General features: G+C 31.7%; 2 protein-coding genes across 4 annotated transcripts in view; both read left to right on the top strand.

The window, feature by feature from the left end:
* Positions 1 to 80: 80 nt before the first annotated feature.
* On the top strand, positions 81 to 5363 carry LOC125051556 (NEDD4 family-interacting protein 1). The gene is made up of 6 exons (XM_047651960.1): positions 81 to 289; positions 388 to 490; positions 1118 to 1254; positions 2027 to 2150; positions 3676 to 3861; positions 5200 to 5363. The coding sequence occupies exons 1-6, from the start codon at positions 287 to 289 to the stop codon at positions 5301 to 5303; spliced, it is 657 nt and encodes a 218-aa protein (XP_047507916.1). The 5' UTR covers positions 81 to 286; the 3' UTR covers positions 5304 to 5363.
* Positions 5364 to 11138: 5775 nt separating this feature from the next.
* The window catches only part of LOC125051847 (multidrug resistance protein homolog 49-like), a 39656-nt gene continuing 37230 nt past the window's right edge, over positions 11139 to 13564 (top strand). For all 3 annotated transcript variants that reach the window (XM_047652433.1, XM_047652432.1, XM_047652431.1), the window contains exon 1: positions 11139 to 11345. The gene's annotated coding sequence lies outside the window, so the exon portion shown is untranslated. The remainder of the gene's footprint in view (positions 11346 to 13564) is intronic.

Genomic DNA, 13564 nt, shown 5'->3' with positions numbered 1-13564 from the left:
ATTGACATTGATCGTTTTCAACGTCAATGAATGTCAATGCATATAATCTTACTGCAATGATTGACATTGACATAATTGATATTCACTTTGTGATATTCTGCATTATGGTTTTCGCGTATAATATTCGCGACTAAATTATACCTTGGATCAATAAAGATTTCACAAAAATTATTAATTCGAATGGTTTAGTTTTGAAAACAATTTGTTGGATTTAAATAATGTGCAGTGTTTTCCCTGAAATAATTCAGTAAGATAAAAGGAGTGGTTCTAATAAATATTATTCAAAATGGTACGTAGTTAGGTGGTGTTTTACGTAAACGTTTATTTATTTAGTGCGGTTGAGAACAGGCCTTCAACTAATTCTCTTTTGTTGTTCTTTTATTGTAGAGTCAAACGCGCATTGAAAATATGTGCCCCGCAACGCATCTTCGTGTAATTTTGCCGTCACCAATGGAAGCCAATAATATGCCACCAACTTACATTGATATCAGTAAGAAACCTTATCGACATGTGTCACTATATTTATATACTAGGAAAAGATAAAGTTATTCACATAATAATGTGAATGTTTACATAGAATATGTTATCATGGATGTGGTTGCTAGATAGTCATAATAGAGGTATTGGAGAGACATATATATATATATTTTATAAATCCTTCCAAGTTAATTTTAAATTTTAATGAATATGTCACATGTGTCAATCAATCCTTACTTCCTTAATTGTGGTAATGTCATCTTTATTTATAAAATAAACAATATGTGCTAACTTATTATTGAATGTATACTAAATAAACTATTCTAAAATTTTTGTTTTTATGTATTCTACTGCTAAAATCTATCATGATTCTCTCAATGCAACAAAATAGATAAAAATAAACTTTAATTACTTTGGATCCTTGATTTCACTGGATTTCAAGTCAATAATTAATCACAACCAATGAATAGATACCATGCAATATGATGTATGATATGATAATAATAATGATAATATGATACCATAAAATTAGTTTCACTTAAATGATTTTGTATAAGAAAAGTGTGATTGCCATTTGCATTCTAAGTAGATTAGACAACCATTATCTTATGTATATAAACATAAATTTTATTATGTTTAGGTGGTCACAACATCGACATTCCTCCCCCTCGGCCAGACTTCTCAGCTCCACCGCCATATGATGTTGCAGCAAATTCTAAGCTCCCAACGTATGAAGAAGTACAGCGTGAAAAGCAAATGGAAGGGGAGGGACCCCAAGTAAGTTTGTATTTTAACTATATACAAAATATGATTAATGAGTATGGCCAACAAAACAACTACTAAACATTTACTTACAAAATAAAATAATACTATATTCATATATAACAATACTAACAATAGTATTTAGGAAACGATAAGAGGGTAGCTTTGTGGAATAAATAATTTTTGTTAAAGAATTTGGTGTTGGGCACTATTCCTTCACTTTCTATACAATTCTAATGGCCCTTGATTTAAATATTATTCTAGATTGAATTTCACAAAAGTAATTCTAATTATTATTAAAGCTTTACATTCACCCAATATGTTCTAAGTGAATTTTAAACTTGGGTAACAAAGGGACTTTTCTAGCAAGACAATACCAGTGGGGGGGCACCTATGACATATCATTAAGGGAAACCTGAATCTTTATATTCTAATGAAGTCTAAAAATATGTGTGCCTTTCTTTTTAATATTTCATTTCATTATTAATTCTGTGACTGATAAAACTGTCAACTTCAGTGTGATAAAAAAACATTGATTAAATTGAAAATGTTTTTAAATAACTCTTTTAAATCATGCTAACCTGTTTGTTTATTAAAAATATTCTAATTATTTGATTACCATATCTTTGTTACTTAATTTGTGACATTTACACCTAATTTGTAAGCATCAAATTTTGTATACAATAGACTGCACAAATAGCTATTTTCATCATGCTTTTAAAATGTGTGTCTCCTTTGTGCTGTCTTATTGGGAATTTAACTATAACAAATATTTTTTATGAACCAGCTACCAACTCACCCTACAATAGCTGCATTTGTGACCATGGAACCCAGGGAAGCAACAGCACAGCAACTTGACCCAGAGAACAATTTGCTTGGTACTGATTTCATGTTCCTGACTTCGTTTTTTGGTGAGTGTTACATCATATCATACTTTAAGTCAATTCAAGCTACATTACTATATTTAAACATTTTCTTTTTCAAAAAATGTATTTATACCAAAATTATTATTCGATGACATAAATTATTTTTTTCTTCATTTTTTAGATAGATTACCTCAATACTTTTGTATAAAATTCCAATTTTATTGAGATACCTTTGTAAAAAAATTAATTTACATTTAGTACTTTAAACAGTTGTATGTATGAATATAATATTTGTTATTAAAGTTAATTTGATCATTTAAGATAAAGGTCAAATAAATCTTAGCCACACTTATTCTCCTGATTCGCAATGAGGATATTAACATAGTACGACGGCCTACGCGTTAACCTTTAACCTCTGTAAAGTTCGATCGATGTAAGCTTTTCATTAGAAATACGTTCAGAGTGACCTTTCCTACGTCTTATCGCTAACCAGGCGGAAATTGGCGAGGCTATCACGCAAAGTAATAAATAGTTTAAGTATAATCTGTAAGGCTAGATGGATGGAAATTAAATAAAATCTGTTTAATGGTGAAAGTACTATATTTGGTCGTTAGTTGACAATAAAATGGACATTATTAGTAAAGGACTCATAATTTTAAGTGCTGGAAAATTATGTTATATTGAAATCAATTAAATAAAAATAAAATATATCACTTCCGTGAGTCGTTCTCTGACACAGGCAGCCTTATCTCTTATTAGCGATCTCTTCTAGCGCTTGCTAGGAAAGAAATAAGAAGAGAAGTACAAAATGAGAAGGAACGAAAATGGCTTAATAAAGATATTACTAACCCTCGGAGTTAATGACCTCTCAACAAAGCTCGGTCATGTGTAGTAATTTGAGATGTTTATTGCCAGTTATTCTCTTCAGTTCTACGCCCTTGATTGAAAACTGGCAGTAAATATAAAATTAGTACCGTAGTTACCTATATGAATAAATTATTTTTGTCTTTGACTATCGTAATTGAATTAGTACTCCTTTTAACAATTGTATAAACCTTTTAAGGCCTCAAATTTCTGTATCTGTTTCGTGATTATTTATCTTTTCTAATAGGCAAATAGGTGATCAGTCTTATGAGACTCGCCGTTAACTTTTTTAGGTCATGCCGGTTTTATCACAATATTTTCCTTTACCGTACGAGCAAGTGTTAATGCGAGAGTCATACTCTGAAGCCACATGGCCAACACTGCTCAACATATAATTAAAACCCGCTCTAACGCGTATTGGCCGCATCTATATTTCGTCATCGTGTGTTAGGTTTATTTCGTTACGGAATTTCTTGATTCGGTCGCCGCTCTCCAAGCCCGCGATAAAATCTATGCAATAGCTTAAAAAAAAAATTATTTCATGGAAAGAAAAAAGTAAACTTAATTTTTTCCTATTCCTATTATATTATATATATTTTTTTAAGACAATAAATAACACTACTTTTTTCCTATATATTATTTATATTTTTTCCTATATCTATTTCCTAATTATTTTGCAATATATAATTAAATTTAAACATTCCAGTGGCATTTCTATTCAACTGGATTGGGTTCCTCTTGCTGATGTGTTTCTGTCACACGGTGGCAAGTCGCTACGGAGCGTTGGCTGGCTTCGGTCTCTCACTCGCCAAGTGGACACTCATAGTCAAGCACTCGACTGAACTCGCATCCCATGAGAATTCCTGGCTGTGGTGGCTCATTATGGCTTTTGGTAAGATTTTTACACGCTTTATATTAGCTTCACTTGTATGTATGTAACCGACTCCTTCGGACTCGATTTTGACCCACTTTTAACGGACAGATTTAATTCAAACTTTGCGCACCTGTCAAAGATCGATGACAATGCAATAATCCGAAAAAATAAATAAAAAAAATAAATAACAGTTTAAAAAAACTTAAACACACGCTTTTAAAGCACATCAAACTAAAAAGTGAAAAATAATTCCTAATTTAGGCTGAAAATGGTAATGAACAAAAAATACTGAATGAACGAAAACGCGTGGGTTGCTCGATAGACGAAAAATATGGCACAGAGCGCCCCACGTGTTTTTTAGTTTTTTTTAACTATTATTTATTTTTTATTCAGTCTGTCTTGCTTTTTGATTAATATATCCTATTGCATGTACCATATTGATTGAAATTCGATTGTAGTGCTTTTTATTACGATGTATTTTGCAATGCATACGGTTTGAGGGTCATAACCCGTTGTTTATCGTCGCTTGATAAGATGTGTTCGTGCGTGAAGTCTTTTTCTACGGTCCTTCAGTAGGTATTAACTCAAATAAAGTTAAAGTTTATAATACCTTCGCTTGAACAGTACTTTATATAAAACAATTATCAAATATACGACGAACTTGTGATTTAACCCATCAGCTCTTGGGAGTTTGAGATTTTATTCTAATACAATATACCAAATATTTCCAAGTGGTGTTGAAGTTTTCTTATAAACATTGTCTGTTCGTGTAACTCGGTTTAAAGAGTTTTATTCTCATTAAACACACACAATTCACTTTCACGAGTTTTTTTTTAATAAAACATGAAAAGTAAAATATATCACGCCACCGTCGTACGCTGTTATTGCATTAGTTTCCAAAGTTTCTACCAAAAAACTTCAGGCTTATTCGAAACGGGTCCACTGCTACTATTTCCCGTATCTCCGAAATAGGTTATATTTTTGCGACAGATCCGAAACCTGATTTTAGGTAGATCTATTCCTGATTTAGGTAGATTAGTATTGTGCCGGCTACGTGTAGGAATGAAGCTAAATTTATTAGCTTGGTTATGTATTTATTTTTTAGCTAAAACTACTTATTATTCATTAATTGAGTGTCAAAGTATAGTTTGTAAGTGGGAAAAAGATCTCTCTTAAAACAATTACGCATTCTTAACAAAAAGAACTTAGTCTTAAAACAATTAACATTGCATACGTTCTTAAAAGTAATGCAGATTCATTGTAAAATCCATATTTGATTTTTTAGTAGGTATAAAACAAGACCAAACTTATATATTTAGTCAAAACAATAAATACTATTTAATCATTTTATTACAGGTATCCTAATCTGTGTTCGTGCAATCATTCAGTACCTTAACATAAAGCGTGGATGGCGTCTGCTGTCCGGCACGGCTCAAGAGCGACTGCTCTTTTTCTATTAAATTAATATCTATCTCGCTCGCACTCACTTCTATTTCGTATAAGTGTAATGTGAATGTATTGAAAAGATAACCGATAACTCAAAGTTTTCGGGCTAATGTGTAGATTTTGTTCATATAAATGATTTCCATAAATTTTGCTAAAACTTAAATTTAATTAGTGTATGTAATATATTGTTATTTGTTTAATTCAATGGTATTGGTGTTATTTTTATTGAAATTACATTAAAATACTATTGTCTAAATTTATGAATTGTATTTTGAATGCAATGAAAGGAATCTTGTCAAAATGTCCAAATATCCAAATTTTGTCGGCAAGAACCGTTTTCTGAACTGGAGGTAATTACTTTAACTCAATTCAAATTAAGGCTTTTTGTTTTGTGTGTCTGGACCTTTACAGAAATTGGAAACGCCTAGATTGTTCCACATCACCTAAAACTGTGTTAAATATTTCGTATTGTTTGACCACTACTTAGATAATATAATGTCAACACAGCCCTATCTTATAAGTCGAACGGTATTCAGTATAATTTGTACCTGAAAATATTTGGATTTAAAATACCATTTATTTGTTCTTAATTAAATAAATAAAAAAACCAATTCAACCTTAGGCGAGGAAGTAAAAATTGACAAGTGACATTTCAACATGGCGACCATAGTTCTGTCATTTCACAAGTGAGGCTATAATAATTACAAATTTTGACGTTTAAACATGATCTATTATACACTTTGTATCGTAAAGCTAAAGATTTATTTTGATACCATATAGGTGAAAAACGTCTATAAATGATTTCTATGTAAATATTTTATTTGTATATACTTAATTGTACTCTAGTTAAATATTGATTAGTTTATATATTGCTTACATTAATGTATTGTTTCGATATGGTCTTATTTAATGTATTGCTTTAATCAGTAGAATGTTGTAACGTGAGTCACGAGAGTAATAAATATTCGAATGTCGTATAAGATTTCCTTTATGGTTGGGTTTTTTAATATTTACGCCTCTATACATAATCTAACGTTAACGATTTGTTGCCATAGTTTAATGGTTTTATGGAATTGCAAAAAAATAATATGAAAACGTTATGGTAAAATTACCGGCAAAAATCTTGAACATTAAACAAGGGAGTGGGGGAAAGTTGGCGCAGCGCGGGACACAAACGTCAACTGATTTACCAATCACGCGATCGACACGTCACTCTCCCGCCGCCGCGCACCAGCGCCCCCTCCCAGTGATACCTAAAAATCGCTTCTGCGAAGTCAAGGACATTTGTTCAAGATGTTTGCCGGTATATGTACTGTGGGTCTTGGGACATCCAGACACAATAATAAATATTTAAAAGGTCCTATTTTGATATAGTCGGTAAAATTTTCCTTGCTCATTAGAATTCTGTTCCGAGGTAATTAAAACATTTCAAATCTTATCTTTTTAAATAATCAATAATCTTTTATTATATTTCAAACATAAAAAACTCAACTATAAACTAGTAATACGTAATGGATAAATAAGCATGGATATCCATAAATAAAGCAAGAATACCTCAACTGTTAAAGGTGTATGTTTAAACAATCATACTTCCTAGATTTTTTATATGACATTCAAACCGACACTGATTCTAGCCAAGCAAAACCTTATCATCTATTACTTTAAATTGTAAGACACTGCGCACCAAATATTTGTCTAGTGACACCCAAATATTTTGAATTTAAGTGCAATAAATAGTTTATAATAATTTTATTTTGTAATCAAGTCAATAAATTGTATATTTCGAAAAATTAAATATATTTGTCAATTGTACAATTTTCGCGCGTAACTTAAATGATGGGTAAAACATGGCGCGTTTCATTTGATTGTCATTTGTCAACAGAAAGTCTGACATGTCACAATGTAAGGCCCAATTAATAGATGACATTTGACACCTCATCAAAATTCAATAACGTATATAATTATATATTAATATAGTTTAGTCGAGGCAGAATATAAAATCCATCACCTCGACGTCATTCCACAACTGAGCGTTTTTTAAAACATTGCCGCGCACCACCACCACTGAAGTGTTTCCGAACCAATTCGACTTAGGGTCCTTGAAGAAAAAAGCGTACCAATTTTTACAATGTATCACAATGTATGTATTATGGCCGGCGGGTATCACCTAACATCAGGTGAGGCCACTTACCCCGTTGAATAGAAATCAAATACGTTTTCAACATATATATATATATAAAGTCACAGTATTGACTCTCGACTCTGAAAATCACCCTTATTGAGACCCCAATGGTTTTTTTTTCTCTGAATACGAAGAACTACAGACCAAAAAAGGTTTGCGATCTTTTGATTCTAAGTACTTTAGCTTAAAGTTGGAGTAAAAATATTGTTAGGTAAGTGTAGGATTAGCACAAATCTGTGTATGTCAAGTTATTTCGTTGATTTAAATTAGTATAAATATTGAATGCTAAAAATATTGCATTGCCTGATATATTAGTAATTTTAAAAAGTTACGTCATGGTTAGTTTGTATCGTTCACAAATACAGTTTATTAAAGTGTTTGATTAAAAACCTGACGTCTTCAGAAGTCCTTTTAACTATAATGAAGTTTTTTGTTTTATCGGCCTCTAATTTTTGTTTATAATAATCGAATGGTAATAGAATTTCGGCAATGTAAAGAATTATACTCGTACACCACACGAATATGTTCGCTGTGGATTTGCGAATCGAATATATTTTGCTGTCTGTAATTATTTTATATAAATGCTGGTTGTACTTTGACTGGAAATAAAGTTTAATTATAATTGAATGTGTGTTTTTATTTATAATATATTTTATCACTACTTCAGAAACAAAGTCCTTCGCCGTATGTCTCGATAAACTTGAACGACTGCACGAATCATGCCATTTGATTAGAAAGTTATATATAAGAGAGGATTAGGTATATTTTAATGGTTTACAGATACGTGTCTAGTTGAATATATTTTAATTTTAAACTTATTGTATACACAAAATATTGAGATACGATTTCCAAATGTATAAGTTATTATTAACATTTATTATGACGAACAAACTTTGGGACCTTTTATAAATTTATTTAGGCATCAATTGAGACATTTTTTATGACTCTGGCACGATTTGTGCATTAGCCAGCGTCACGTATAGGATTTTTTTATAATTCGTGCTTGTCTTTAGAAATTCGACCGTGTCCTTCATGTACGGTTTAGGCACTCGCCCGGTACCGCACAACCCTCCCAAAGGCCGAGAACAAATTTAAATTAAAACTTGCCCTTGAACCCGGTACCCCTCACCTAGCTGCAATTGAGACATTTAAACCTCCCATAATTTCCTTGTAAACACATGATAAATAAAAAAAACCGTCTCCTATTGCACTAAAAGTATATAGTCAATAACAATATTTCATATTTCTATTATATGTTCTTTGTCATCAAGAGAATTAACAGTCTTAAACGATGATTCATTTATATACAACGAAGGCCCTATTATATCCGGTTTACAAAATGCCGAAACTGGATATGAGTGGGCCATGCGCTCCGGAGGGACCCAAGTCATATTGCCAAGCAAGCCCTCGATTGGAATCCTCAAGGAACCTGGCAACAAAGCATCATTGCAGAGGCGAAGGGAGCAGGAATGACGTGGAGTAAAATTAGGTGAGCTGCCCAGGACCGATCAGGCTGGTTTTCTACGCTGAATACGCCCCACTTGGGGGACATGGGACTTAAAGTCAACATCCTATTAGTCTTAAGTATATCCTGGAATTCTTTCCTTTCTATGTGACCTTCTTCTTTGCTGCAAATCCGAATCATTTGCTACATCATCAGATCCACGGACGGAGCTATGCTTGGACATACAAAAAATAACACATCGAATTAATAATTTCTTTCGGATTCTCGAAGTTGGTAATAATCATGGTTGAAACAAAACCTAGCAATATTTTGCATTCAGCAGACACCTTGATAATTATAATTCAATTACATGAAAATATTTTAAAAGTGGACTTTTATACCTAAAGACATTGCTCTTGTAAGTGATAGACTCCAAACAGAAAATTTTATTTGCGTAGATTACATACTCGTATAGTGAATGAATGATGAGCATTGCGCCGACTCTAAGAAAATGGGGCAAGGCCAGAGTTTATTATGGACCCCGTAAGGAAGCGATCTGCCGCAAAAAAAGCTTTAGCTAAAGTTATCTGAAGCTTGAATATATATAATATGTAAGATATAAGATCTTAAATTAAATTAATAAGAAGTTATAAGGCAAATTTAAAGTACAATTGTACCTTCTTAAAAATTTATGTCTCTTTTCGTAATAGCGTAAATATAATTGGACCGAAAGAGACGAAATAGTCAAAAGATTGGAAATAGGATGATTTTTATCAATCAGAGACTAAAACAAACACATTAAATTTATCATTAATTTGTACCAAAATTGATAACAATTAAAAATTTCTAGCGAATACAATAATATTAATTGCAGATTAAGAATAATATTAAATGCAAACCTAAGGCTCAATCAGTTTGAAGAATATTTTATTGTGTCTATTCATTTGTTAGGAGAGAACATTCAATAGTGTATTTCCTTCTGTCAATGGTGTTGAAGATGAGAGGCGATTTTTTTATTATATACGTGGGACCCGCTTTTTCAAAGACACAACTACATTATATATGCAAGCTTATCTAATATGTATATAAAATTCTCGTGTCACAATGTTCGTTCCTATTACTCCTCCGAAACGGCTTGACCGATTCCTATAAAAAAAATTATGCATATTTAGTCATTCTGAGAATCGGCTACTATCTATCTTTTAAGCCCTTAAGTGATAAGGGGTGGCCACCCCAAAAATTTATTTTTTAATTAAAAAAATGTTTTTATTTTTTAATGCTACAGAATACAAAATACATACAACCCCTAAAAATGTTTCCTAGAAATAATATACATGGTAAAACAAAAGTTTGCCGGGTCAGCTAGTAATGTATAAATATGACACACAATGAAATTATGTACACACATTGACTATAAAACTTATTGTTATACGTTTAAACGTGGCAAAAAATTAAACTAATTTATATGAACTTAATCTGTCGCTTTTCATCATACGTAAACATAAATTGACAAAAAGGGTCGAAAGAGTACTTTCGTTAAAAGAGCAATGAGACTAGTTTAATTAATAATAAATCTTACTCTTGCTGTGTTAAGCGTAACTGTTGTTTATCAAATAGTTATAGTTATAAATATTAAAATTGGCTTCTATTCATAGATCAGTTTGTGTTAATATTTGGCTCTGGTTGTGAAATATGAGTTTTAACTTGTTATTTCTGGTTTGAACCAGTTTTAAAATGAACCTAGATATAGCTAGTTTAATCCTAGGACTCTAGTGATAGGTTCTATAATATATTAAAACCTTTTTCATTATTTCAGTTTTCACAATTTTATGTTTGTTAAGTTGTAGTACAAAGTTGCGTGTTTATTAAATTTGGTCGAAGTAGTAATATACGTTTAGAATCAAGGTTCGTAAAAAATATTTTAGTAACTAAAAGTCCTATTTCCAAATAAAACTGAAAAATCAATATCGTTTCCCCAACTTTTCAAGCTTCAGAAATTACGCAACTTAATGAAGAATTGAATTGGGACGACTTTCATCACCGGGATCAATGAATTATTTAAGCTGTCATTTACAATAAAGTAGGTTAAACATATAATATATATAGATTTAGGCCACGTTGCAATCATTTTTCATTTCTTGCAGGCCAGACATCTCAACTATAACCATATATTCACGCAAGCACATACCGCATTGCTATATCTATAGTCTATTGCCAAAAACTACCCAGTAAGCTGCCAACATTCGCGCAGGGTTGACGTCCCCCAAACGTCCGCCATCTTGGTGCCATTTCCCGCGTAACAGTAAAAATTTTCGCGCGCAAAACGTCCGGAAAATAGCAGCGTCCTTATGAAGGAAGTAATTACGTATATCTGTTTTCAGTTTACAACAAATCTGTTTTGTCGGGATAATAATTTCTACAGCATACTAGGTGAGTGAATCTTTTAATTAAAATGCAACACTGATTTTATATTGCCAACATTAATGAGTTTTTATTGACTGTTGCTAAGTTAATGCTCACAATTTTACTTACCGAGAGGTTGGCACGGCGCCAAAAAGGCATTGTTCCGGGCAGCCCTTACAAGTGATCGATTGCACTGGGTTCAAATAATTATGATCTTGAATTTTTCTCTGAATGAAATGCTATGGTGTGAAGGCCTTAACCTAAATAACTTATAACACAATCTATGTAAAGAAGAAGTTTAAAAAAACCTATTTATTTATCAGTCTTAAAATAATATGCATGCTTAAATACACAAAAAATATCATAATGAGTACATCACACACATCAATTTGAACATTGAAAATTGAAATTACTTTCCTTTTACTTTTAATGGAGACAAAGAAAATAAATATAGACAAAACAGCAAAATCAATAATTAATTTATTCATGTAACTTAATCTACACTTACAAATATTTGTAAAAAAATGCTTCTAAGTTTACGCTAACTGCAAGTTCTCAAATCAGGGGCGTAGAACGGACAAGAAGAACTGGAAGTAAACTCTCCACGACCAGTATTTTGTTTGGAAATTACATCGCTTAGAAAACTAGTTTTTGTTGTTAACCCGTAAACCCATGCCTTAGACACATTTCTTCATTCACTGATACGGTTACTAAAGATTATTTCACGTTTCTATCCATAAAATAAATTTTGTTGAAAAGTGTAGTACCGGAGAAGATGTTTCGTCTGGAAACGAAGTCGGCGTCTCCTGCAAATGCGCCTTACGACTATTGAGTCAGCGTTGTACTTTTTAAAGAAATCTTATATTAAATATTTACCTTATCTTAAATTAAATAGATATAGATTAGTATTTTATTACATAATCATTAAACGAAGAACAGAACAGTTGGCCTAAGCGTGCGACCCTCATCCCACCTTAGGCAACAATTAGGACTTGATCCTACAGAGAAGGAAGTGAGGAAAGCGGACTATCTCAAAACCAAATGTCGACGACATGTGTCGGACACAGAAGGCTGCTATATACTTGTCTATAAAATAAAAGAAATATCGAGAAAAGGATACAATATAAGTAACTGCTACCGCGAACTTCGAGTTGTCTTAATATGATTTTTTTCTTAGCCCTTCTTTCCAACTTTTCTCACTATACAAACCTTCCTCCTAGTTCACTTATTCACTCACTGCGTTCTGCGACCCAAAAAGTGTCATGGCCTCTAAAATCTTCCAGCACTCTTGGTCCTGTGTCAACTCCCGCCAATTGCTCAGAGTTCAAGGGGTCAATAAAAAACATTAATTTAATTCAAAAATTACTCGACTTAGTTCAGTCTTCGAGTCTTGTTTATATAGATTGAGTAAATAACGTCATGCTTAGTACAATTCGATGTCCTGAAAATCTAATTGACGAACACTCAAACGTGTGGTTACATCGATAGATTTGATTTATTAATTAAGTAGAATATAACTTTATATAATTTGTAACTAGTGCTATTATTTTTTTGTTCAATGTCCGTTGTATGACGGTCGAGGCTGTAACTGTGCCTCATGAATATCAGTGTCGCTGGTGACAGCAACATTAAACTGAGTTGAGCATTAAAAAACTGATTTTATCTTTTATGTGTTGCTCTATTAATACGAGAAATATAGTCTCTTCTCCTTTTGAAGTGATTTCAAACCGGATGCAACGGAAAAAGCGACAGTAAAAAGAGACAGATTCATAAATTAATAGGATTTGGCGTGGGAGAGAGTGAGATAGGAGGCATTATACAGTGTATAAACTTTAAATTAGTGTGTATTTGAACATTTTTTGAAATAAAATAACAGATTTGATGAAAATTAAATAAGTCAAGTAAGTAGTTTAATTATAAAATTAGATTATTTATCAATTTTGTTTACAAATCATTAGTTATAGAAACTTTTTGAAGTGAAAACTTCGTACTACTGATTGATATTAAAGTTATAAATAAAAATTTAACATTAAAATAAATAATTATATATATATTTTTTTAAAGAAAAGATCCTACATTTAGATAGAGAAAAAGTCTAATTTACATATTTTAATTATAAAAACTTTGTTTTTGAAGGTTTCACTTCTACCACGTGTGAATTGGACACATGTATTTTTTTTGATAATGGCATTAAACATTCAACAATTACCAATAATATTTTGTCACGTTTATTTAACACGAGCGCC

This window comes from Pieris napi, chromosome 8, assembly GCF_905475465.1.
Source record: "Pieris napi chromosome 8, ilPieNapi1.2, whole genome shotgun sequence".
Classification (NCBI taxonomy): Eukaryota; Metazoa; Arthropoda; class Insecta; order Lepidoptera; family Pieridae; genus Pieris; species Pieris napi.
Note: the sequence above shows the minus strand (reverse complement) of the source record. Positions and strands in the feature narration are given on the sequence as shown.

Coding starts and splice junctions, on each gene's coding strand:
- LOC125051556 (XM_047651960.1), top strand. Junction 491..1,117: donor ACCAACTTACATTGATATCA/GTAAGAAACCTT, acceptor TATTATGTTTAG/GTGGTCACAACATCGACATT. Junction 1,255..2,026: donor TGGAAGGGGAGGGACCCCAA/GTAAGTTTGTAT, acceptor TTTATGAACCAG/CTACCAACTCACCCTACAAT.